This window comes from Capricornis sumatraensis, chromosome 7, assembly GCF_032405125.1.
Source record: "Capricornis sumatraensis isolate serow.1 chromosome 7, serow.2, whole genome shotgun sequence".
NCBI classification, from domain to species: Eukaryota; Metazoa; Chordata; class Mammalia; order Artiodactyla; family Bovidae; genus Capricornis; species Capricornis sumatraensis.
Genome location: NC_091075.1, coordinates 34,143,133 through 34,170,406, shown reverse-complemented (window position 1 = coordinate 34,170,406; position 27,274 = coordinate 34,143,133). Strand labels below are relative to the sequence as shown.

The following is a 27,274-nucleotide window of genomic DNA, read 5'->3' as shown; positions in this document are numbered from 1 at the left end:
TTATATTGTGCCAGGTACATCTTCCAATCATATTTATCAATGTATAGATCCCTTCTATAAATAGTCAGTGTGGTACTAGGAAAAATATTTGTGACATTTCAGGCACCTGTTGGTACTTAAACATACATTAAAATGCAAATTTATAAATATTTTATTTAGATTGTATTTTACCATCCTTATCTAGGTGTAAAATGAACACAATGCTTTATTTGATCATCTTTCAGAAATTCTCTTATTTGGGGATGAGTGTGTGAGTATTTTGTTAAAAATTCATGTTTTACACACAAAGTATATTCCATGTACTCCTGGGGGTAAAGGGAAGAACCTCTACCAAGTTGGCAGGATTTGAGCAAGGTAGATAGTGAAGTATAAAGTGAAAGTCGCTCAGTCTTGTCTGACTCTGTGACCCTATGGACAGTAGCCTGCCAGGCTCCTTTGTCCATGGGATTCTGCAGGCAAGAATATTGGAGTAGGTTGCCATTTCCTTCTCCAGGGGAACTTCCCAACTCAAACCTCGGTCTCCTGCATTGCAGGCAGATTCTTTACTGTCTGAGCCACCAGGGAAGCCCAAGGAGGTAGTAGTATTCATAAAACAAGCAAAAGTTTAGCTGTTCTATTTGTGACCTGAGATCCTTTGAAGATAACCTCTCAAAACCCTCTTTGAATTAAGATTGAAAATGTCAAATTTACTGATACCATTGCCCATTTTAAGAAACAGTAGTAATCTTGATTCAGATCCATCAGCCATTAATAATATTCATGTTTTGCCTGAGGTTAGTATCACTCTTTTAATATGGAGGAAACATAAAGAATGTAATTTCTTATCTCACATTTGCTTTAGGGAAGTAAGGATCTTCCCCAACCACCTCCCTGTATGTTGTAACATTTTCCAGAGGTGAGATAATTTAGAAAGCTCAGTGGAGTGAAATTAATTTTTAAAATAACAATACATTTTTCATCTAAACTCATTAAATTCTACTCAACCTTAACCGTATCTGAGAGTTCCATCAGCTACTCCATTAGTAGTTTAAACAGTCTACAATATTGAACAATAAACTATGTTGATATAAGTGAAATAGCTTTTATCTCCCTTCCATGCTTTAATTCACACATTGATGGGCTTTTGATGTTCCTAGATATCCGTGGAATCCAAGAGTTTCTGGACAAAGTGTCTCAGCAGGGGATGGATGTTGCACTTCAGAAGGTGGAAAACAACATCAATAAGATGATCACCACGCTCTTTGACACCATGAGAATAGAGGAATTGAATCGCTATCGAGACACTCTTAGGCGAGCGATCCTTGTTATGAATCCTGCCACAGCCAAATCCTTCATAACTGAGGTAAGCAAAAATTGTCATGGACTGGGAATAGCGTGTAAAAATTAAATGTTTCAGAATAGATTCCACAGAGGAGATGAAAATTAAGAGCAGTGTTAGGGAATTAACTACACAACTCTCATTAGCACTAATTGAGATAGCACAGTGAATTCCTTGTTCATCACATTTACCCCGTACTGTCCAGTTAATTGCTAAGAATGCTTTGTATTTATATGTATTTAGGCACCTATCCAGGATGACTTTAAGAATTCTTATGGGTATTTAAACGTGCTGCTTACCTGAATGGATTTCACAAATTGTTTAATATTGATACTTAAATTTTTTATGCAAGTTAAAATTTTACTTCTGAGAAAAGATTTACTTGAGTTAAAGCTATTCTTGCCTAAACATGATTCCTACTATGAAAACATACAGCACGTTGTTTTCCTCTATATTCAGAACTCTGTAGCAAGACAAATAATTGAAACTGTCTGGAACTGTGCAAGGTGATGACCATTGTGCATTGTATGGTTCTGGATCATCAAAATTTTAATTGTATCTGTATCTTTGGCTAGAAGCTCTGAAACTTTGTAAAAATACTGTTGAGACTATTTGATCTCTATATTCTAAAATCTTTGCTATTCCCTTAAAAAAGGTTATTGTCAAGTAATTTTGGGGATCACATTTTTAACTATATATAGTGCTGAAATTAGTCATGATGTTATATACTTTCACATGGATTTTATTATTAGTTTTAAAATTTGGGGCGACTTTATTTCACTAATACAGTTTTCTTCACTTCTCCAATGTGTTTTCTTTAGCTCCCAAAGTACTGATGTAAAGCCTCCAAATTAAGAATGTGTTAGAAGTTATTTGACACTCTATAATATAATTGGTATCAGAGAACTTGAAGCAGAATATAAATCACTGAGAAGAATAAAACTTGGAAAATATCTATAATACATTTTTTATTTTAATAGAAAACTTTGTTATTCAGTTTAAGATCAAATATAGAACTTTGACCTTTCTAGGTCTAGCATGTAACTCAGAGAGTCTCATTGAACCACTAAATGTTTCCCCAATAGAATGAGTATTTCCAATTTTACAAGAGTTTGTTCTTTCCTTCAAGAAACACAAAATCTGCTAGAAGGCTGAAGGCAAATATATAAGGGCATATAATATAAATTGGAGTCTTAAAATTATAATAAATAAGGTTGAAGTATCTATGGTCACTTTTGGTTGGGAAGATCAGAGAAAGCTTCATTAAGAGGGCAGGTTTGAACCAGACTCAGTGGCATGAGTACTAATTCACAAAAGAGAAATTGTAGTCAGTACACAGGTGCAAGACCACGTCAGTCACGTTCTGGTCGTGTGATACCTGCAAATTACTTAATAGTTTTGAGCTTCCATTTTGTCATCAGTAAAATAGGAATATCATTGATTTCAACTTATTAAATTTGTAATATAGATTAATGAGATATAATAAGCCTTAAAGGAGTGATTGGACAGCTGGCACCTAGCAGATGCTTAAGAAATGGTAACTTCTAGATCATATTTTCTAGGTGTACATATGTATCTAGTAGTATGTAGCACCTGCCTGACACTTAGCAGGTGCTTTGGCCCCCTGTTCTTAACTCTGAACTTTGACACTTGTAATAATCTGCTGCTTCCATCTTTTTTCTCAAATACATAAATCTATGTTTGTGATTTTCCTGAGAGATGTATCTCCCTTCCTCTACCCAAACACCATTTTTCCCACTCATTTTGTCCTTCACAACTACTGATTTTATGTATAGTCTCTGTATATCCATAATCTCTAAACTATGGGCTGGGTTTAAAGTCTCAAGCCTTTATACTCTTCTCTGATCTATGTAGTGGTCCCTGCTTCTCCACTAGCTGTTCTCAAACACTTTGCACCTTGATTCTGCTCTCTCGAGTTCCAGAAACATTTCCCACTTAGAGAATAGACTGACCCCTTAAGTCCTAGACACAGCTCATTCAAAAGGCAAGTCACACCAAATTTAAAAGGCAAGTAGCATCAGAGGTCTGGAGACACACAGAATAGTTACTGACTTAGAGGATTACTTATTTAGTGGAAGAGGCAAGCATGTAACTAAATAATAAAATGTGAAAGAAAAATACTATTACAGTGATGGGTAAATGTTGCTCTGGAATGCCATAGGAGAATTCACTAAGTCTGCAGGGAGTTTGGCTGGGGTCAGGAAATGTTTCACAGAGGATTTGCTTTACCAGAGTGGTGCAAAATGAATCAGAATGTATTAGGCAGACAGTGATAGGCAAATGAAACTTCATTCTGTGTGGTTATGTGTTTGTGTGTGTGTGGACAGTCGTGTGTGTGAAAGAGAAAGAGGTGGGCGGGGAGATGGACAGAATTTTAAAAAGGACATACAATTGAGGGTTTTATAATGAAAAGACAGAATCCTTTGGTCTACCTATTTCTCCATCCAGTTATACTTTTCAGAAATAATTACTTTTTTAGACAAAACAATAATTCATTCAGGTTTTTCTGTAAGATCTTTAGAAAAAATACAGCAGCTTTAAATAGAAACATGTGTGTGTGAGTGCTCAGTCACTTCAGTCTGTCCAACTCTCTGTGACCCTACAGATTGTAGCCTGCCAGGCTCCTCTGTCCCTGGAATTCTCCAGGCAAGAATACTAGAGTGGATTGCTATGCTCTCCTCGAGGGATTCCCCCCCACTCAGGGATCAAACCCGATCTCCTGCATTGCAGGCAGATTCTTTACCACTGAGGCACTGGGAAAGCCCCAAATAAAAACAGTTAAAGAACCAAAAAGGTTTGCAAAACCCAAATCCTGTGTATCATCTAGGAGCAATGGGTCACTATTTACTAATTCAGTGTTCACAGAAATTTATAAAACATAACCTCCTCTCATACTTTTCAGTTCCTCACTTCACTCCTGCCTGCCAGTTGGCTTGGCATTTCCAGGCATCAGAATTGCTAGGACTTGGCAGGATAGTCCTCTGTTCAGTTGCTGCCCCATGATGGTATCAAATCCTGGCTTCTCCCACCATGCTTCAGCAGAAATCACTACTTCATCTGCTTTTCTTTTTCTAGTTGTTATTGTTCAGTATCTAAGTCATGTCCAACTCTTTGCAACCCCATGAACTACAGTCTGCCACCCTTCCCTGTCCTTCAATCTTCAATATCTCTAGGAGTTTGCTCAAACTCCATTGAGTCAATGATGCCATCCAACAATTTCATCCTCTGTTGCCCTCTTGTCCTTTTACCCTCCATCTTTTTCAGGATCAGGGTCTTTTCCAGTGAATCAGCTCTTCTCATCAGGTGGCCGAAGTATTGGAGCTTCAGCTTCAGCATAAGGCCTTCCAATGAGTATTCTGTGTTGATTTCCTTTAGGATTGACTAGTTTAATCTCTGGAGAAGGTGATGGCACCCCACTCCAATACTCTTGCCTGGCAAATCCCATGGACAGAGGAGCCTTGTAGGCTGCAGTTCATGGGGTCGCTAAGAGTCGGACATGACTGAGCGACTTCCCTTTTCTTTTCACTTTCATGCATTAGATAAGGAAATGGCAACCCACTCCAGTGTTCTTGCCTGGAAAATCCCAGGGACGGGGGACCCTGGTGGGCTGCCATCTATGGGGTCACACAAAGTCAGACACGACTGAAGTGACAGCAGGGAGGGGAGTTTAATCTCCTTGCTGTCTAAGGGACTCACAAGAGTCTTCACCGGCACCACAATTTGAAAGCATCAATTCTTCAGTGCGAAGCCTTCTTTATCGTCCAGCACTCACATCCATACATGACTACTGGAAAACCATGGCTTTGACTACACGAACATTTGCCAGCAAAGTAATGTCTCTGCTTTTTAATACACTGTTTAGGTTTGTCATAGCTTTTCTTCCAAGGAGGAAGCGTTTTTTAATTTCATGGCTTCAGTCACTGTCCACAGTGATTTTGGAGCCCCCCAAAATAAAGTCAGCCACTGTTTCCACTGTCCCCCTATCTATTTGCCATGAAGTGATGGGACCAGATGCCATGGTCTTAGTTTTTTGAATGTTGAGTTTTAAACCAGCTTTTTCACTCTCTCTCTTTCACCCTCATCAACAGGTTTTTTTATTTCCTCTTTGCTTTCTGCCATTTCAGTAATTTATTTTAAAAAACACTTTTCAGATGGTTTCTGTACCTTTTTCTCATGGTTATTTGTTTATAAATCTATTCAATCCCTTATATTTTATTGGGGTTTTGCAAAATATCCCAATTGACTTTCTTCAGTTATAAATTCCAGAATGTTCTTTCAGAGTTTTGGAAATTATCAGAAGATACTTTAAAGAGCTGTTGTTATAGCTGATAGCATACTTAAACATTTCTTAAACATTTTAGATCTGTAAAGTACAACATGTAACATTTTGTCCAAATTCCAAATTTACAGTTGAGAAAATTAAAGACCTCCTTAGATGTAATCTGCTCTATTCTCCAACTTCCTGCAGCCACATTCAACATCTTTGCAACTAGTGTTGATAGTGGACGCTAGGAAACTCACAGAGCTGGAAACTGGTAATGTAACTTGTCAACAGGTCAAAGGGGTACATGACTCTCAGGTCCTATGAGATATAGAAATGACTTACAATGGATTACATGATGGAGAGAAAGGCAGATGAAGCTATAAAGAAACTGATGCATTGGAATAATGGGAAAGAGAGAGGATCTACATGTTATGATGAGGTCAAAAAAACAGGTTCAATAAACACTGAAGAGAGGGAAAAGAGGAAGTAAGAAATTCTGGTCAGAGAGAGGAAATAGCAGAATTCCCAGCTTCACTGCTTCCTATATTTTATAAGTTGGCATGGAAAGTTGTTAAAATTGTCAAGGAAAATATCAACTTAAAAGTCAAAAGAATGAGTTTTAAAAAAGAAATTGCTCACTTAGCATTGTCATTTAATTCCTACAGGAGAAAATGGGCATATCAATTCTGTTTGCATCTTTTTTTTCTGTCCCTGGAGCGATTATATGGGTTTGAATTAATTATGCTCCCTTTGAAGTCTTAGAAATTTAATATATTACATGTCTACAATTAGTGCTCCACCTCTCATTCAAGATTTCAAAGCTTTAATAAAAATACTGCAGTTATGTGTTGCTGAGTAAATCAACCTGCTGTGATATTGATGGAAAATTGTTATCACAATGTTCCTGTAACTGTCCTTGAAATGAATATGGTGAAACAAGAATGTTCACATGGTTTGATTTAAATATATATTAGGATGATATTTTGAAAAAACTATTTTTTATGTAGGAAAAATGTTACTATGGATGTTATGTAATTTAAACCTTTTCCAGAAAGGATACGTACATCAGAACTTTTGGATCTTACCTTTTAGTTTTCAGGTTTGAGAAGAAAATTCAATTCTTTGAAAATGAGAAGTTCTCTTACTTAAATGGCAATGAATATCATTGTCTATTTGCATTTTTTTCCCAAATTTGCAGAACCCCACTGTTACATAAAATCTGTTTATTCTGCAATAATAAAAGGAAATTATCTTTTATTCCTTAATCACACTTTATGAAATAGTTTTCATTCTGTTTTATTGTATCCCAGATAACTTTGATCATGTCAAACAACAAAAAAGCAAAGTTACTTCTTCAAATATATAAGCAGCTTGCCAGAAATAAGCCTTTATGATGGTTTAGAAAACAAGTTGTCTCAAGGAATATTGAAAGGTTCCTACTCATCAAAGGAGTACCCTGAATATTCAAATTACTATGATAGTTATCTAGTAGCTAGTCAAACAACCCAATTTTTACCAAGAAAAAGAAATTATTTGGAGATATTATGCAATGTCCGTTTTTTAAAGACAAGGCTAATGTAATGATATTAGACAAAGAAACTTGACTATAATTTTTCCCCAAATATATTCCTTGCATGAAAATCTCTATAATAATAGTGTTCATAGATGACTGATATGCATTTTTGAAGTACACTTTTTATTTAATTTTAATAGTACATATAACTATGAAGTACAACTTAACAAATATCCATGCACCCAAATCAAGAAATAACATAACTAGCATTCCCAGAGTCCACTCCTCGGCACCACTTGGTTATAACCTTCTTGAAAGTATAACCATTATATTGACTTAAAATGCAATAAACTAGTTAACAATTTATATTAAACTGTATATGCATAGAAATATACTATGTATGTCTTCTGTCTGTTTTTACTCAACATTATGTTTATAAGGTTAATCCATGTTGAAATAGGTAGGAAAACTTTATTCGTTTTATTGCTCTGAAGTATTTCATTATATGAACATGCCACAGTCTATTTAACTTTTACTGATGATTTTTTTTTCAAGTTTTGCTCATTACAATTAGTTGGTCTATTCATGTTTTCTTTATATGTGTGTATTTTTATTGGGAATGAAATATCTAGCTTAAGAGGTATGCATAAATTATGGCACTTATTAATGCTAGCTGATACAGCCAGTTTTCCAAACATTTACACCAATTTGGACTTCTCCTGGGAGCAGACAGAAGTATTTTAATTTTCTACTTCCTCACCAACACTTGTTATTTTCCTTCTTCTTCATTTTATTTATACTGGTGGATATGTACTAGATTCATATTTTATTTTTAATTTGCCTTTTCCTGATGAATGAGTTATTATATATTTATTGACTTTTTAATATTTTGTTTTATTCACTGTCTATTCAAGTCATTTTATTTTTCCCCCATGATTATTAGGATCTTTATATATATTAGGGGTAAAAGTCCTTTGCCAAATATATTTTAAATCCTTTCTCCTATTGACTGTCTTTCCATTTCTATATACAGTAAATTTTGATGAATAGAACATCTTTTTTTTAATGCATTCCCTTATTAATTTGCTTTCTTTATAGTTAGTGCTTTTTGTCTTTTTTTAAAAGAAAGCTTTCTATTCTAAGATCATGAAAACATTCTCATTTTTTTTCTAGAAATTTTGTTTTATCATTTACATTCAAATCTGAAGTTAACTTCAAATTGTTTTTCATGATAGGTGGTGGAGAAACACTTATTTTCCATATGTTGTCTGTTATTCATTTCAACACAGGATCAATGTACCTGGATGGAAAATAATGTTAGAGTGAATAAAAAGGGAAGTTAATTAGTGTATTTGAAGTATAGGGCCATTATTCCTATACCACATCTTGCATCTATCTTTTTTTCTCTCTTAACATGAAGCATATGACTTAAGTAGATAATAAAAGGCTATATTGATGATTTTATTGCAATAAATATCTTTCTATGATTCTATAATAACAAAAGTTAGTGGTGCTAGTTTCTCTAATAAAAGTTGTAACTCTTTTCATGGGCTCAGTAGGCATGCATCAAGTAGCAGCTAATGGCTGGTCACTCAAAAATACAACTGCTCTATATGGATATGACTTTTACAATGGCATAGAATTCTAAGAGAAGACAAAAATTTAACTGGCGTTAAAAAAAAAAAAAAATCCACCAAACCATCCAACAAAAACTGCTTCATTCCTTACTTAGTCTTTTGTTATGGTTATATTGTTCTCAAATCCGAGTTTTTACTTTAGCTCAGTATTATATTGAACTGAAAGGCAGTTCTGTTACTAGCCAACCCACAGCTTTGGATTTTTATTTTTCAAATGAGAAAATATCAAATTTATTTTACTTCCACTTGACCAAAATCATGCATGACAGATCTTACTTGGGTTAACAAGGCCTGAAAGTGCCTTAGTATTTCCTTTTTTGGCTGGAGTTCTATTTAACTCTCAGAAGTTCTATCTGAAGATGGGAATTAGGTTCCAATGAGTCCGAATTTCCAAATAAGATGGATCCAATTCACCTCTTTCCTGTGACCACTGGGTATTAATCTTGATAGACAGTTTGCTACTGATTCCTCCTAATAATCTGAAGGCCGTTTAACAATTTTGGCAGTCTCTAATTTGCTAGTTTTTATTTTCTATAACTTTTTGATGAGTTCAACATTTTCATTCTATTCTTTTTATTTAAATGAAGTAAAAAAAAAATACCTGAACATAAATGAAAGCTGTACTTATTTGAAATATGAAATCACAATTGCTTCAGCTTTTAAGACAAAGGAATTCACATCCTTCTCTAATTCAGTATTCATTTATTCATTCATTCAGACAATGTGTTGAAAGCTTTTCTTTGTAAAATAATGTGGAAAGCACTGCTAGGAATACAATCATTAAAGATATATGGGTCTAGCCTCCAAGGAACAGACAAATTGATAAGGAAAATGTTGTAAACATAGAACATGCAAAATAGTAAAATCACAAGAAAATAAACAATTAAGTTACTCTTCTCAACCCCAAGAGGGAGTTGAAAATAAAGATAACAAGATTGCTATCTAAAAATTTAATCAAACAAAGTTTGTAGATGGGCTTCCCTGGCGACTCAGACAGTAAAGAATCTGCCTGCAAAGCAGACCTGGGTTCTATGCCTGGGTTGGGAAAATGCCCTGGAGGAGCACATGGAAAGCCACTCTAGTATTCTTGCCTGGAGAATCCCCATGGGCAGAGCAGCCTGGTGGACTACAGTCCATGGGATCACAAAGAGTTGAACACGCCTGAGCAACTATGCACAGTTTGCAGATAATGTATAAAATTATACAGATCTAGAAAAAAATTTTTTTTGTTTTGTTATGCGGTAACTAAGACATCTTCTCTACTTTAAGAAATTTTTGCTGTAACTTATAGTCTTATCAAAGCAAGTTTGAAATGTGAATTGATCCAAGAGTGATTAAATTTATATTGAGTTTTTGCTCCATGAAGTAATGTGGACAAATGAAAACAAAGAGATTAGGTAAAATAGACCTAATGATAAATTTGAGGATCAGAACTTGCCACTGTTTGTTTGTTACTGCTTAGAAAAGAAGATATCAGACCTGTAAGTCAAGGACTTGCCAATATACAAAGGTTTCTCTGTCAATGCCAGGCACAATTTCTTAGGCCTTAACCATGGTCTGAGTGAAATAATTTCAAAATTATGTACCTCTTGTTTCTGTTTCCATTCTCAACATTACACTTTGAAGCTGGGAGAATGGGGAGCCCCTGAATTTAAGCAATAGAAAGATATATTTGCTGCAAATAAGTAAATTAGCAATTTAATTAATATGCCAGTTTCTAGTAAATTCACTTAGTATATAAATGAAAAATACATAAGTACCATTATTTTCCATTTCCATACCAAAATATAGGTTATTGTATTCTGCCCTGCTGTTCTAAGCAGCCATGGCAAATGCATCTTAGTTAGCACTGGAGTCTAAATCTATTTGCCAGCCTGGGTTAATGTGAATCAGTCTCCCAGAACTTAATCAATTCTTTAAATGCTTACTGACAAAAGTCAATGCTTTAGATTTGTAGAGGATCAGATTTTAAGGTGTAGCCACCATGAAGCTTTGTTAAAAAGTAAGCAGATGGCCCTAAACTACAATTCTATTCAGAATTTTTCTCACTGTAATACAGATACATAGAAAGTAAATAAACTGTTTAGGTTGAGAAAATTTAAAAGATTCATTTGAGTTTTAGAGCAAGCTCTATTTTTAATAGAATACACAAAACTGTAGCAGAAGAAGATTCAAATATTAAACCTATATGTGTCTGCCCAACACTAAAATTATGTGAACATATGGGTCCATTAATTTCAAACATGAATTATTTTAAATATGTATATTACTTAATGAGGCAACATTTAAGTCAATTCTTGGAACTCATATTTCTTACTTGGATTTAAAGCAATTTTGTAGAAAGGTATCCTTCCGTGAATGAAGAACAGCATGCATAAAGATACTGAGAAGGAAAATTGCAGGAAGCTGGGTGGGACAGGGGACACATACTAAGGGAAGTAGAATTTTAGGATGTAAAACCTTAATTGTATCAGACTGATAGGTAAAAACTTTGAATGTCAAACACAAAGGAGACTGGCTACAAAGGCATCATGAACATAGAGGTTGAATTCAGTTTTCGCTCCACTATTAAATAGCTGTGTAGCTCTGACCAAGTCACTTAAAATCATTTAGCTTTGTTTTCCTCATCTATAAAATAGAGTAATTCCTGGATCTCAGTTATTTCCAAGGCTATATTTGGTAATGAAAATAGAATGTGTAGAATAATGTTCATACCTAGTAAAAATTTAATAAGTTTTAGTTGTACAGTACTCTAGAACTAGAGTAGAGTAAATAAGAAAATGCAAATGGTGTTAGTAGACTTGGAAATTGATTAGGTATGTGAAATGAGGTTGAGACATAGGAAAAAAGATGGATCCTATGTTTCAAGTCTGAGTTTCAATGATGTTAATGTTATGAAATCAGAAGTATAAGAAAATGAACAGATTTTGAGATAATTAGATACAATTTCAGTCATAAATTTGATGTTATTCTGGAATGTTTAGATTGAGACATGCATGTGACTGGTGAAAATGAAACAAGGGAACCCAACAGTCCCAAGTTGAAAAGCTGTTGTATTTGTCAATGTGATGATCATTGGTGAACTTTGATAAAACATGTTTGTTAAAATTTTGTGAGGAAAAAATAAAGATGTAAGGACATAAAGTGTTGTTAGCAAATAAGCAGAGTAAGGGGCATCTCATTCAAGTCTGGAAGCAGAAAGGAGGACCACATAGTACTGTATCATGGAAAGGAACCTACTTCGAGGAAGACGTTTTCTAAGTATGGAAGCTCATGTGGAAAGAGAGAAGACGATGCAATATATAGAAAAAGAATCAATGCACAATTATTGAAATGAAGTAGGATCAGTTTTATAAATATATTCTATTTGGAAGAGAGGCAGTAAGGAAGGATAAAAATATAGAGAATTTTAAAGGTAACAAGAACGCTCAATTGCATTTGGGTCGAATGCATTTATAGTGGAATCAGTAGATTCTAATTCATTTTTCTATGTGTGCTTAGTAGACTGTATGTGCAGGCAGTGGGGAAAAATGAAGTAAAAGAAAAGGATGGCTGACTCAGGTTGGGGACTAGCTGCAAAGCTACCAAAGTAGGACCAGGCTGTCTGCAGGGATCATAATACAGGTGACATAAGACATGTTGGGAAGGAACTGATTTCCAATAAGAAACCAACCTCCTAATATGAGTTACCAGCTTTATGAGAGAAACATATACTAAAATTTCCTTATAGTTTGTTTGAACTTACATAGTAAGTCTAGACTTTAGTTCCAAAAAAAGTGTGTTAATCACTCTGGAGATTAATACTTCAGAGATCAACAAAAGTGTTTTTACCTAGAAATATTTCAAAAATATCTCAGCATTGGCACTACTGACAAATTGAACCAGATAACTTTGTTTTGGAACGCTGTCCTGTGCAGTGTAATCTGTTCAGCAATATCCCTACTCAGTAGACACCAAACATGGCAGTCAAAAAAAGTGCCAGATAGTAAGAGATTAGTTGGAGATGGCATTCAGTTCAGTTCAGTTCAGTTCAGTGGCTCAGTCGTGTCTGACTCTTTGTGACCCCATGAACCGCAGAACACCAGGCTTCCCTGTCCATCACCAACTCCCGGAATCCACCCAAACCCATGTCCATTGAGTCAGTGATGTCATCGAACTGTTTCATCCTCTGTTGTCCCCTTTGTCTCCTGCCCCAGTCCTTCCCAGCATCAGAGTCCTTTCCAATGAGTCAATTCTTCGCATGAGGTAGCCAAAGTATCGGAGTTTCAGCTTCTGCATCAGTCCTTCCAGTGAAAACCCAGGACTGATCTCCTTTAGGAGGAACTGGTTGGATCTCCAGGTAGTCCAAGGGACTCTCAAGAGTCTTCTCCAACACCAGTTTAAAAGCATCAATTCTTTGGTGCTCAGCTTTCTTTATAGCCCAACTCTCACATCCATACATGACCACAGGAAAAACCACAGCCTTGACTAGACGGACCTTTGTTGACAAAGTAATGTCTCTGCTTTTGAATATGCTATCTAGGTTGGTCATAACTTTCCTTCCAAGGAGTAAGCATCTTTTAATTTCATGGCTGCAATAACCATCTGCCATGATGTTGGAGCCAAAAAAAAATAAAGTCTGACACTGTTTGCACGGTTTCCCCATCTATTTGTCATGAAGTGATGGGACCAGATGCCATGATCTTCGTTTTCTGAATGTTGAACTTTAAGCCAACTTTTTCACTCTCCTCTTTCACTTTCATCAAGAGGCTTTTTAGTTCCTCTTCACTCTCTGCCATAAGGGTGGTATCATCTGCATATCTGAGGTTATTGATATTTCTCCTGGCAATCTTGATTCCAGCTTGTGCTTCCTCCAGCCCAGCATTTATCATCATGTACTCTGCATGTAAGTTAAAGAAGCAGGGCGGCAATATACAGCCTTGACGTACTCCTTTACCTATTTGGAACCAGTCTGTCATTCCATGTCCAGTTCTAACTGTTGCTTCCTGACCTGCATACAGGTTTCTTAAGAGGCAGGTCAGGTGGTCTGGTATTCCCATCTCTTTCAGAATTTTCCACAGTTTATTGTGATCCACACAGTCAAAGGTGATGGAGTGGCAGTATTAAAATCATCCCTGGTTAATATTATTGATCTAGAACTATTCAGTGTTTGAAAAACTAATATCTGTTTTCATGGAAATTTTATTGCTGGCATATGAAACCTGCATTTCACTTTTCCTTTAATAATAGCTAGTCAACATTCACTGGACTCTTTTCAATTGTCTGAGACTATGCTAATCACACTATAGGATGTCTTGTATATTCCTCAAACAATCCAGTGTGATGGGAATAAGAGTTTCTTCATTCTACAGATAAAATAATTAAAGGAATGATGAATTTGCATTTGTCCATCTAAGTAGATTGTTTGCCTTTTAATTTTTGTTAACTTAGTCATCATTTATTACATTTTTACTATTTTCTAACAGTGTTCATACATGACTTCCCTGGTAGGAGAGACGGTAAAGCATCTGCCTACAAAGCGGGTGACTCAGGTTCAATCCTTCGGTGGGGAAGATCCTCCAGAGAAGGAAATGGCAACGCACAACAGTATTCTTGCCTGGAAAATCCCATGGACGGAGGAGCATGGTAGGCTACGGTCCATGGGGTCGCAAAGAGTCGGATAGGACTGAGCAACTTCACTTTCACTTTCAACACTGTCCATAATTAATTATTTTTTGGAGAGAATACAATTGGTTTTCAACTAATACTTATCTTTCTGTTCTTCAACTGCAAGTTTATGTTATAGTCTCTCGACATGGCATCAGATAGCCAAATCAGTATGACCTAATTTTAGTATACAATAAATTTTTAACACAAAATAAATGAAAACACAAAAAGCAATTAATTGTATAAATAAATTGATAAAGCATAACTAATTGGTGACAAGAAATCTCAGTTGATTCTGAATATTGTAAAGTAGTTGCCATTAGCAGTAATTAACATTTATTGAGTTTTTTATGTGCCTAACACATAAGTGTTTTTTACATATCAACACATATAATCTTCATTCCAAATAAAAGAGGTAGATGTAAATGTTTGATTTCAGTTCAGTTGCTCAGTCATGTCCGTCTTTTTGAGACCTCATGAATTGCAGCATGCCAGGCCTCCCTGTCCATCACCAACTCCCGGAGTTCACTCAAACTCATGTCCATTGAGTCGGTGATGCCATCCAGCCATCTCATCCTCTGTTGTCCCCTTCTCCTACTGCCCCAGTCATTCCCAGCATCAGAGTCTTTTCCAATAAGTCAACTCTGCATGAGATGGCCAAAGTATCGGAGTTTCAGCTTCTGTATCAGTCCTTCCAATGAACACCCAGGACTGATCTCCTTTAGAATGCACTGGTTGAATCTCCTTGCAGTCCAAGGGACCCTCAAGAGTCTTCTCCAACACCACAGTTCAAAAGCATCAATTCTTTGGCACTCAGCTTTCTTCACAGTCCAACTCTCACATCCATACATGACCACTGGAAAAACCATAGCCTTGACTAGACCAACCTTTTTTGGCAAAGTAATGTCTCTGCTTTTTAATATGTTATCTAGGTTGATCATAACTTTCCTTCCAAGGAGTAAGTGTCTTTTAATTTCATGGCTGCAATAACCATCTGCCATGATGTTAGAGCCAAAAAAAATAAAGTCTGTTTCCACAGTTTCCCCATCTATTTGCCATGAAGTGATGGGACCAGATACCATGATCTTCGTTTTCTGAATGTTGAACTTTAAGCCAACTTTTTCACTCTCCTCTTTCACTTTCATCAAGAGGCTTTGTAGTTCCTCTTCACTCTCTGCCATAAGGGTGGTGTCATCTGCATATCTGAGGTTACTGAGATTTCTCCCGGCAATCTTGATTTCATCTTATGCTTCTTCCAGCCCAGCATTTCTCATGATGTACTCTCCATAGAAGTTAAATAAGCAGGATGACAATATACAGCCTCGACGTACTCCTTTTCCTATTTGGAACCAGTCTGTCGTTCCATGTCCAGTTCTAACTGTTGCTTCCTGACCTGCATACAGGTTTCTCAAGAGGCAGATCAGGTGGTCTGGTATTCCCATCTCTTTCAGAATTTTCCACAGTTTATTGTGATCCACACAGTCAAAGGCTTTGGCATAGTCAATAAAGCAGAAATAGATGTTTTTCTGGAACTCTCTTGCTTTTTCCATGACCCAGCGGATGTTGACAGTTTGATCTCTGGTTCCTCTGCCTTTTCTAAAACCAGCTTGAACATCTGGAAGTTCACGGTTCACATATTGCTGAAGCCTGCCTTGGAGAATTTTGAGCATTACTTTACTAGCGTATGAGATGAATGTAATTGTGCGGTAGTTTGAGCATTCTTTGGCATTGCCTTTCTTTGGGATTGGAATGAAAACTGAGCTTTTGCAGTCCTGTGGCCACTGCTGAGTTTTCCAAATTTGCTGGCATATTGAGTGCAGCACTTTCACAGCATCATCTTTCAAGATTTGAAAGAGCTCAACTGGAATTCCATCACCTCCACTAGCTTTGTTCATAGTGATGCTTTCTAAGGCCCACTTGACTTCACATTCCAGGATGTCTGACTCTAGGTGAGTGATCACACCATCATGATTATCTTGGTCATGAAGATCTGTTTTGCACAGTTCTGTGTATTCTTGCCACCTCTTCTTAATATCTTCTGCTTCTGTTAGGTCCGTACCATTTCTGTTGTTATCAAGCCCATCTTTGCATGAAATGTTCCCTTGGTATCTCTAATTTTCTTAAAGAGATCTCTAGTCTTTCCCATTCTGTTGTTTTCCTCTATTTCTTTGCATTGTTTGCTGAGGAAGGCTTTCTTCATTTTACAAAAAAGAAAAATGAGCTACAAAGAGATTGTGAAAGTAGCCCAGGTCACACAGCAAGAAAGAGCAAAGCCAAGTCTAGACCATTCTTAAGGGGTGTACTATGTTGTATTACCTCTCCAGGTACACAATACATGTGAAAAAAAAATCATCCTGGCTTTTAGTTTATGACAGAAATATTTGGTATGCCTGTGTGTGTGTGTGTTTTTGTTGTTACTTATATCCAATTCTTTTCCAGCCCCTTAGACTGTAGCCAGCCAGACTCTTCTGTCCATGGGTTTTCCCAGGCAAGAATACTGACATGGGTCCCATTTCCTCTCCAGGGGAATCTTCCCAGCCCAGAGATAAAACCTGCGTCTCCTGCATTGGCAGACAAATTCTTTAGTTCTGAACCACCAAGGAAGCCCAGTTTGTGTGCATAACTGCCAGTAAATGTTTTTTATTTTTTATTTTTTTTCTGTTCTTTTTTTTTATTTTATATATTTTTTTAATTTTAAAATCTTTAATTCTTACATGTGTTCCCGAACATGAACCCCCCTCCCACCTCCCTTCCCATAACATCTCTGTGGGTCATCCCCATGCACCAGCCCCAAGCATGCTGTATCCTGCGTCAGACATAGACTGGCGATTCAATTCTTACATGATAGTATACATGATAGAGTGCCATTCTCCAAAATCATCCCACCCTCTCCCTCTCCCTCTGAGTCCAAAAGTCCATTATACACAGCTGTGTCTTTTTTCCTGTCTTGCATACAGGGTCGTCATCGCCATCTTTCTAAATTCCATATATATGTGTTAGTATACTGTTAAAAAGAGTTTGCACTGGAGTGAGCTCATGGAAAATTACTGGAGGCCATGATGGAAAGCTCAGTGAATGTGATTAGGTCATCTGTGTTTGTAATTGGTGTTTACCAAACTTAGCCTCCTATCCAACCACAGAGATATATCTTCCTTGATTATTACATCTCACAGGAATGGCTCCTAGGACTTTGAGAAAGACATTGTTAGGATTGTAAAACTAGCAAGAGGCTGGAAGAAGATTTGTATCTTAAAGGAAAAGAGAAAGAGTGTATGATTGCAAATGTTCTAAAGTAAATGTTCTAAGAAAAGGGATCTCAAAGGTCTAGATTCAGAAAGAAAACTGTCAAAAGCTTAGTGAAGCTGAGGAGAACATTAGATTGTCTTGGGTCAAACATAGACAGGATATTTGGACTAAATAGATTATGTTTAACTGTTTTCTCATGATTCATATAACATATATTGTTATGTTTATATATTTTAGCAATCATTGAATACATATTCAGCTATATAGTTTAAAGAAATATATTCTCATTGTCATGTGAGGAATTTTTGGAATGAAAGGAGTTGTTAGAGCTCCAGTGGCTCTCAAGATAGTATGTAATTACTGATGTGACAAAACCATTAGATATACTGAATGTGAAGTTTCAGAACTAAAGAGTAATATTGATTCAATCTAAGAGGTTCAGGTAGTCAACCTCATATGGGACTTCAGAAGGAAACAGATGGCAATAATGACTACCCATTGCTAAATTTCCTCAAGCAGGGCTAAAAAAGGGCAGGACCAGAAGGCTGGGAAACGTGGGGTCCAAAAGGCCCATGAACCTGACTATATTTCATAACAAGACATACTTGCCTTTGCTCAGAGTCCTGAAATAAATTTTCAGCAGGATCCAAACACTTTCATGGTGCATCTGACCTGAGTTCACTATAGCTACAAACAAAAGCTTGACAAACTCTCAGTAGAAATGAAATCACAGTTTCAAAACATACAGATTTTGATGAGTATAGCATATACTTTACATCTTTATGATTGTTTTTAGAATTGTAAACCTTAGAGTATTCCTAAATTATCCCAACCTTATCCTATCAAGTTTGCTCTATTTCAAGATAAAATTGGTTTGAAAATAAACTAAGACCATAAAATAAACCCATCGTCCTAGCATTTTGGAAATGTATATACACATTTAAAAATCAGCCTAAGTTTTTGCAAATTGCATCAAATTCAGGGCCACTGATTCCTTGGAGTCTGATTCATTTGATTCCCTGAAAACGAATTGGTTTTCATGAAGCTATTTAAATATATTGAGTTACTATTATCTTCCTAAACCCAAATAAAATTTGAGGAGTATTGAGCCTGGACATATCTCTGCAATTCTCAATAATATTTGCATCTGGAAGTGTTAGATCCCCCTTCTGCAGGGGATCTTCCCGAATCAGGGATGGAACCTGCATCTCCCCCATTGACAGTTGTATTCTTTACCACCAAGCCACCTGAGAAGCCCCAATTAATCCATACCTCATTGTATTTCAAACTGTAACATGTTTCTTGACCCAGCAGCTGGAGGCACATTAGCTGTTGAAAAAGAGTTATTTTCTCTTAATCCTCACCAACTAAACTATTGGAACTCTGGTACTCTCTGAACTGATAGTGCAGGACCCCAAGGGTCTCTCAAAACCTACCATTTCTTTTCACTTTCCACAAGTTTCTGCTATTGAGGTGTTTACTTGATGACCCATTTGCTCCAAATGTAACTTGGAGACATGTTACTGAAGCTTGGCCTTTGTTCCCAGGTGCCAGATTAAATCTCAGAGACAGTTTTGGGTGAAATAGAACTAAAGCTATTTAGCTTTATTGCTTTGCCAGGCAAAGAAGGCCACAGTGGGCTAATGCCCTCAAGACCGTGTGTCCTGTTCATAAAGGGGTAGTGAGGAGTCTCAAAATGTTCAAGGAACAGAGTATGATCAGCTCGATGACATTCTTCTGATTGGTTGGTGGTGACATAATTGGAAGTCAGCATCCTCAACCAGCTGGTTGAGTCTCCAGCTGGTCTAGGGTCTACACCCTTGTGGGCCACATACAGTTAACTTCTTCCACCTGGTACAGGCTTAGGTGTCTGCAAAACAGCTCAAAGGACATGGCTCAGAATACTATCTGTAGTCATTGAGGAAAACTGAAGAGCCTTAACTTGGTTTAATGGCTAAATTATTATTTTGTTTCAGTTGACTGTTTTCCTTTTTTTCTTCATTTCTTCACTTCTCTGATTAAATTTATTCTCATTAAATAAATCAACTTTATTATTATTATTATTACTATTATTAAATTTATTCTTATGAATGTTTTTCTGCAGGTAAAAGGCAGGCAGAGGATATGGATAGGAGTCTCTCCTGAGAAGGCCTCACAGGGTCCTGATCGCTTACAGACTGATGCTACTACTAGGAAAATTTACATATCACTCTCACATCAGGCTGTTGCCAACACCACTGTTCAGGGTCTCCAGGCCACAGCAAAATGCTTCCTGCAGTCCAACAGCAGGATCTCAAAACTAAATCTTACTCCCCTAAGAGCTGAGCTCTCTGTTGAGGTTGGACCATATTCCTTGGAGAATGAGTGGATCTAACTAAGTCATCTAGCAGTGAGTCTCCAAATGTCCAGGTGTCTTTCCTTTTAATTAAGCAGCTTAATCAAGTATCCCACCATGCCAGCCTTTCAGACATAAACAACAGTTGAGATGGCTGAAGCTAAGCCATACTGGGGACCGCAGAACAAAACAATATTGCTCCTTAAAATGTGCATATACTTGGAACACAATAATCACTTCATATTTACTCTGAAAAAGCAGAATTCTGACAACAGGATAAGCAAAAAATAAACATCAACAAAAGGTTGGCCTTTAAATCTCCCTACTGATTAATTTTGTTTTTCTAACTTTGTTTAATGGTCACACATCTTTGTGAATTTTGGATCTTTTAAAATCTTTTACCAGCATTCTCATTATTATTGTTATCCTTTTGACTGTAAGCTTCACGGGGTTAAGGTTCTCTATTTGTTTAACTTTAAATCTCACATCATATGCTAATATATTGCATATAGACCCTCTAACTAAGTGGTAAATTTTTGAGGTGAAATTTTATTTTGGCTTTGAGGGTGTTAGACATCTTCTAACTGATTTAAATAAGGACTAAGTCATATAAACCAAGATGAATCAAACATTTTCCTTCTTATCTATTGCATTCTTTCTCCTTGCAAATGTTTATGTATTTGCCTCATGTTAAATTCAATCTTAAAATCAGTACATTCTGCCTAACCAATAATTTCTTGAAACATAACTGAAAGTAAATATTCGCCTCAGCAAACGACCCATCCCCTCCTTAGAGTGTCTACTCTTTATCGTTTCTCAGTGGATTGCTAGAATTTCCATGAAGAGATTAAATGAAACAATATTCAGTTTAATCAACTTTATTTTTTTTTAGTTGGAGGAGATTAAAATAACTGGTAAAACATGAGCATATTTATGTATTTATTTCCAATATTATTGTTTTAATTATCCATATTGAGAATTAGCCTGGTTTAAAATTAGCAAGAATATAAGATTTCAGATATCCAGTTCTCATCTCTGAATAAGTAATCCTTGTTTAGTTCTCTAGGGGAGGGAAAAACTTTTCTTCCTCTTCTCACCTGAGGCTTCAAACATCAAACTGATAACAGAGATTAACAGCAAATACATAACAAACAAGTTAAAGAAAACAAAAAACAGACTTAGTCACAAACTTCAAGGGAAGAAAAAAAGTATTTTCCTTCTATTCTTGTAGGTTCTCAGCTGGTTGGCTGAGACCCCTATAAGAAAAAAAAAAAAAGAAATTAAGAAAAAAAAAAACCCTAGAAGTTTATTGAAATGTTTATGTGTACATCACATACATACATGGGGATAATTCAGGGATGAGTAACAATAATTGCCTGGAACTTGTGCTTAAATGCTATCTTCACCTGAAACAGAAGAAGGGTATGAGAAAGGCAAGTTATAAGAAGGTAGCAAAAAAAAAAAAAAAGAAGGTAGCCAGAAAAAGTACAGTAAACAAAGGTCAGGTTTGTTTTGCAAATTTCAATTGATACCTTCTCCAGTGATAAGAGGCTCTTGTGATTAAGAGTCATCCCACTCTTGATGATACAGAGATGTGACTCAAGGAGGATTTTAGGATTTATATGCCATCCAACCAAGTGTGGAGAAGAAGCTAGACACAGGAAAAAGGATTAGGGCCTGCTGGGAGGGGAGATAGCAAGTATGGGAATGTATGGTACAGTATAGTACATAAAGAGTGTTCAGTAAGGTTAGCTTTGCAGGTTCAAAGTCAGGGCCTTGTCCATCGATAAGAGCTGTAAAGTGTCATCTTCATATCAGAGAGAGTTGTTCAGTTGCTCAGTTGTGTCCAACTCTTTGCAACCCCATGGACTGCAGCACGCCAGGCCTCCCTGTCCTTCACCATCTCCCAGAGCTTGCTCAAACTCATGTCCATTGAGTCAGTGATGCCATCCAACCATTTCATCCTCTATCATCCCCTTCTCCTCCTGCTTTCAATCTTTCCCAGCATCAGGATCTTTCCTAATGAGTCGGCTCTACACACACATCAGGTGGCCAAAGTATTGGAGCTTCAGCTTCAGCATCAGTCCTGCCAATGAATATTCAGTACTGATTCCCTTTAGGATAGACTGGTTGGATCTCCTTGCAGTCCAAGGGACTCTCAAAAGTCTTCTCCAACACCACAGTTCAAAAGCATCAATTCTTTGGTGCTCAGCTGTCTTTATAGTCCAACTCTCACATCCATTCATGACTACTGGAAATACCATAATTTTGACTATAAAGACCTTTGTTGACAAAGTAATGTCTCTGCTTTTTAATATACTGTTGACATCTTAACAAATAAAAATCTTTCATAAGTGTAAATTTCCTTTAAAAAATATATGCTTTGTTTTTAGTGCTTTTCCTACATCTGCTGTTTCTCAGTTACTTTCAACTCAGAATAATCCTTATGCCAAAGTGGTGTATTTGGGGGTGGCATATTCTGTTCCTCTAGTTTTCTTTCCTCTGTGTGCAACTAGCATTTTAGAGCTGCTATCTTGGAAGGTCAGCTGTTTGTTTGGACAGGGCTTCCCAGCATGGCGTTTTTCAGTATTGTTATATTCAGTATCTGATTCCAGGTGTCTGTTCTTTAATTATTTATGACCACCTCCTTCCAAACTGGACTGTGGGCACCAGAAAACTGACTGGAAACTGATGCCCTACAAAATGGTAAAATATAATTTAAATATCAAGACTAAAGAAAGAATAAATTAGAACAGAATGTTAAATTTTAGAAGATAAATTACCATATCAAAATATAGATCAGGATGTTGCATAATCCCTCCCAGTAAAATGGTTAACTCCTCGAGGTCAGGGAATATTATACATTTCATGTTCCATCAGCATTTGGCACAGCACCTACATGTAATTGATGCTCAATAAATACTGATGGTTCATTTTATTTTATTTATTTGTGAAAAAGCAAAGCAGAAAAAAAAAATTGTGCCTTACATATCATGAAAACAGTTTCTTTTTTATTGATGAGAGCCTGCCAGAATGAGAACCCTGACACAATTGTAAAGAGTTAGGGAACTGACCCGCTCTCAGATTGCTTCACTTCCTGGCCAAGTTTAAACACCTGGAGAAATAAACCACTGAAAAATCTTTGTGGTGTCTGCAGTTAAGCTTGAGTTTAGTCTCACAGCTCTGTGGACACTCATTTCCAAAATTTAATGTGAATCCTTGAGGGGTGAAATTGGCTCAAATGATACTAGCAGAGGAAAGGAACTTCAATTTAACATATATCCACTAATTATGTTATTATTATTCTTAATTGTTTCAAAACATAAAAGATGAAAAGCTAAAACATAATTTTAATTGGCAAAGGAATTTCATACTAGGGAGGCACCACTTGATTAGCAGCTGTGTAGGCAGGGGGAGGGTTGGGGGTATGGAAATTTGGCTGAGAATTCACAAGGAAAAGTGCTCAGTGTGCTTCAAAATAGCTCAATCAGTTCTCAGCGTGCTGTGAAAGCGCTCAACTGGTGCTCAACTTCCCTCATATTTAAATAAGTTGAGAGCTTACTTTTTAAAAGTGCTCAATCGGGAGTGCTCAAGTTGTGGGGCCTATTAGTTGAATGCTAATTAACTTCTTCCCTATGGTTCAGTTCTCTTAAGCAGAGGGACGCTTTTGCTGTTCACATTTCCAGGTTGAACCTGGACTTTGCTGGATACATTGAGAGATCTGCATTTCTTGTGGAGGAGGCAAGCATCCATCCAACCATTTCCATAACTTTCTTTGGCTCAGTTTCATTGTTTCTTCTGCCTCTCTTATGTGTTCACATTACCCTCCTCACTATTTTGGCTTTATTGTCTTGCTTTGAAGTTATTTTGAAAAGACTAAATAGGAGAGCTTGCTATTTTATTTGATCTGATATCTTTTTATTCCTGATGCATAGTTTGGTTTTTCCCAAGGGCCTTTTCTTCCCCCCCACCCCCCCCAGGGCATTTTCAATCATTTTGATATCATTTGCTCCTCAGAAATGGTTTTGAGCATTAAGTTGAATAAATTGTATAGTTCCAAAATGTCCACTTTTAATTTGGTTTACTCATTAGTGTATTATTTTTGAAGTAGGAAAGATGAGTCCCATAACATGTCCCATATAAAATAAACAACTCCATTTCATAATTTGCTTAAAATCAAACTTGAGCTATATATGTTAAGAATCTACTCTGGGGGAAAAAGATACTATATTTCACTAATGCTATAAATTTAGATGAAGATTTAAATGGAATTTTGTTTTCTGTGATGATTTCAAAATCTCATAGGATGATGCATTGATGTGTGAGTGCAGTTTGTAAAACACATTCAAATGATGTCATATATTCCCTTTGCAAGTACTTCATTATGCATTTTCAAAAAAACTTTTGGAGTATATATATTTAGGTGGTAACTGTTACCAAACCCAAACTTGTGTTCACTTTCCCATAGGCAGTAAAAAACCAATCCACTGACATTTTAAGGCAAATAAAATAACTTCAGTTCAGTTAAGTTCAGTCACTCAGTCGTGTCCAACTCTTTGCAACCCCATGAATCGCAGCACGCCAGGCCTCCCTGTCCATCAGCAACTCCCAGAGTTCACTCAGACTCACGTCCATCGAGTCGGTGATGCCATCCAGCCATCTCATCCTTGGTCATCCCCTTCTTCTCCTGCCCCCATTCCCTCCCAGCATCAGAGTCTTTTCCAATGAGTCAACTCTTTGCATGAGGTGGCCAAAGTACTGGAATTTCAGCTTTAGCATCATTCCTTCCAAAGAAATCCCAGGGCTGATCTCCTTCAGAATGGACTGGTTGGATCTCCTTGCAGTCCAAGGGACTCTCAGGAGTTCTCTCCAACACCACAGTTCAAAAGCATCAATTCTTCGGCACTCAGCTTTCTTCACAGTCCAACTCTCACATCCATACATGACCACTGGAAAAACCATAGCCTTGACTAGATGGACCTTAGTCAGCAAAGTAATGTCTCTGCTTTTTCATATGCTATCTAGGTTGGTCATAACTTTTCTTCCAAGGAGTAAGCGTCTTTTAAATTCATGGCTGCAATCACCATCTGCAGTGATTTTGGAGCCCCCAAAATAAAGTCTGCCACTGTTTCCACTGTTTCCCCATCAATTTCCCATGAAGTGATGGGACCGGATGCCATGATCTTCTTTTTCTGAATATTAAGCTTTAAGCCAACTTTTTAACTAGCATCTAATGCAGGGTTAATGCATTAGCCTCCTAACTCATTTCCCAGCCAACCTCGCCACAAGGCAAAAAGTGCCTTCCCATCTATAAATGTCATTGGAAATGTCATGGGTTTTGGTGGAGATATCAAGACTTCTTAGGCTAAAGCCATTGAAAATGTGGGTCATCTAACTCCAGGGTTCTCTAAGAAACCTACTTTAACTGGCTTCAATATTGGGCGACCTGGAGAAAGTAGCTTGGAGAAAGACTCAGTTGGTCAATTGAATACATTGTTACAAAATGTTATTCAATATAAATTTTATGTCAATCATAGCTCAATTAAAAAAGAAAGAAAATATGTTAGCTACTCATATTCCCATATGTATGAAAAGGATATGAATCTGACTGGAAATTAATACATTTGCATCAGGACTTTCTATCCCAGTCAGAAATTTGCTGATGTGATTCTGCATGAGTGGTGGGGTAGTGCCCAGTGTTATAATAACCACTTCCTGAGTCTGCAATGCTAATGGTCTGACCTTGGATGGTGATGAATTCACTAAGGTAATGACTATCACACCTTGAAGCCACTTGAGAAACTTGCTGGATGTCGAAATCACATTTACAGTTTTTCTCTTTGAATTTCTATTGAATGTATGTGATGTTTTCACAGTAATGCCATGCTCAATTTTGTGAGCATAATGAACATTTTTTTTAAACCATTATTACCCTGGTATTCAAAACTATAAAACTAAGGCAATACAATGAAAATCAACTATTGATATTTTTAGTAACCTGGGGTTGCTTATAATGATAATAGCCAATTAGGATTATCTCTTTTATAAAACAAAATGAAGGAATTTGGGTAACAGAGCTTTCTTCACAAATTCTGCCCAGTGGCTATAAGAGGCAGCACCGTGTTATTGCTTTGCTCTAAAATGAAGATAGAAATGTATGCCCTGTTGCCCCTCACTGTTTGGCATATTGGAACTTGTTTATTAAATTACCCTTTACAGAGTTTTACCATGTTTTCTCCCTCTGAAAATGAAAGCTAATTCAGCTTTCTTATCTTTTTGATAGAAAAAAATGATATCTAGAATTGGAGTTTACTATGCAATCATACATTCAAGTGATGTATTTATTTTAATAAACCAAGAAGGTATTTAGGTGTCAATTTTAAACAATTATCTTTTTTGTTTTACTTGACCTAGTTAATGATTTGCAAACAGATATGATTCAACAAAACATTAGTTAAAATGTTTAGTGAAATCTTAAAACAACTGCTCTTAATAGTCCTGAACAATAAGAGGTTCCAAGTTCAGCCTACTGTGAGGTGTGTGGGGCTTGTTTGCAATCAGCTCTGACATTTTCAGAAATTTTCACTACAAAGGAGTTCTATTTTGAAAACACTTATAAGAGAGCAGTTGAATGTGTGTCCTTCATTGAGCACTACTTCTTTTTTGCTGTTGTTTTTATAGTTTTTAATTGTTAGCCAAGATTAAGAAATGCTTGAGATCCATCAAGCTGTGTCATTTGATTGCTCTAGAAGATACATACATATATATGTATACTTTTTAATATTGTATATTCCAAATTAAGATTGTTAACATCTTATTAATATGCAAATCCTTATTATGACAATGCTTTTACTCTACTGTATGAACTACTTTTCAGCTGAAAATTAATAAAGGCTCTCAGTTGGTCCTAAAGTTTTCATCAGTATGAACAGATGTTACAATTGTTTGTTTGGCTGGAGCATTTACTTTGAAAGATACCATCTGAGTTTGAAAATAAACTAAGCCCTAGTTTTGTACAATAGTATCAGGAAAATACTTTTGTTTTGTTTTGAGTTCAGTGGTAGACCAACGGTAGTTATCTGATCATTTTTAGGATGTGATTTTCAGAAAGAAGTCATGCTTGATTTTTTTTTCCTTTCGATGTCCAGTCAACAATAACAATAGCAAAACCTGTGTTAAAGGGGGGTCAAATGACAGTGCATCTATAACACCACTCTTTAAAACTAAGTAGTATGCTAAAATTTTAACCATTTTATCTGTTTTATAAAAAATTGAATCACTGTTCAAACTAATT

General features: G+C 36.4%; 1 protein-coding gene across 2 annotated transcripts in view; it reads left to right on the top strand.

Annotated features, from left to right (window-relative positions):
* The window catches only part of GRID2 (glutamate ionotropic receptor delta type subunit 2), a 1,614,208-nt gene that overhangs the window by 873,278 nt on the left and 713,656 nt on the right, over window positions 1-27,274 (top strand). For both annotated transcript variants that reach the window (XM_068975313.1, XM_068975312.1), the window contains one exon: window positions 1,137-1,342. In XM_068975313.1, the coding sequence (XP_068831414.1) occupies window positions 1,137-1,342 (206 nt within the window). The remainder of the gene's footprint in view (window positions 1-1,136; window positions 1,343-27,274) is intronic.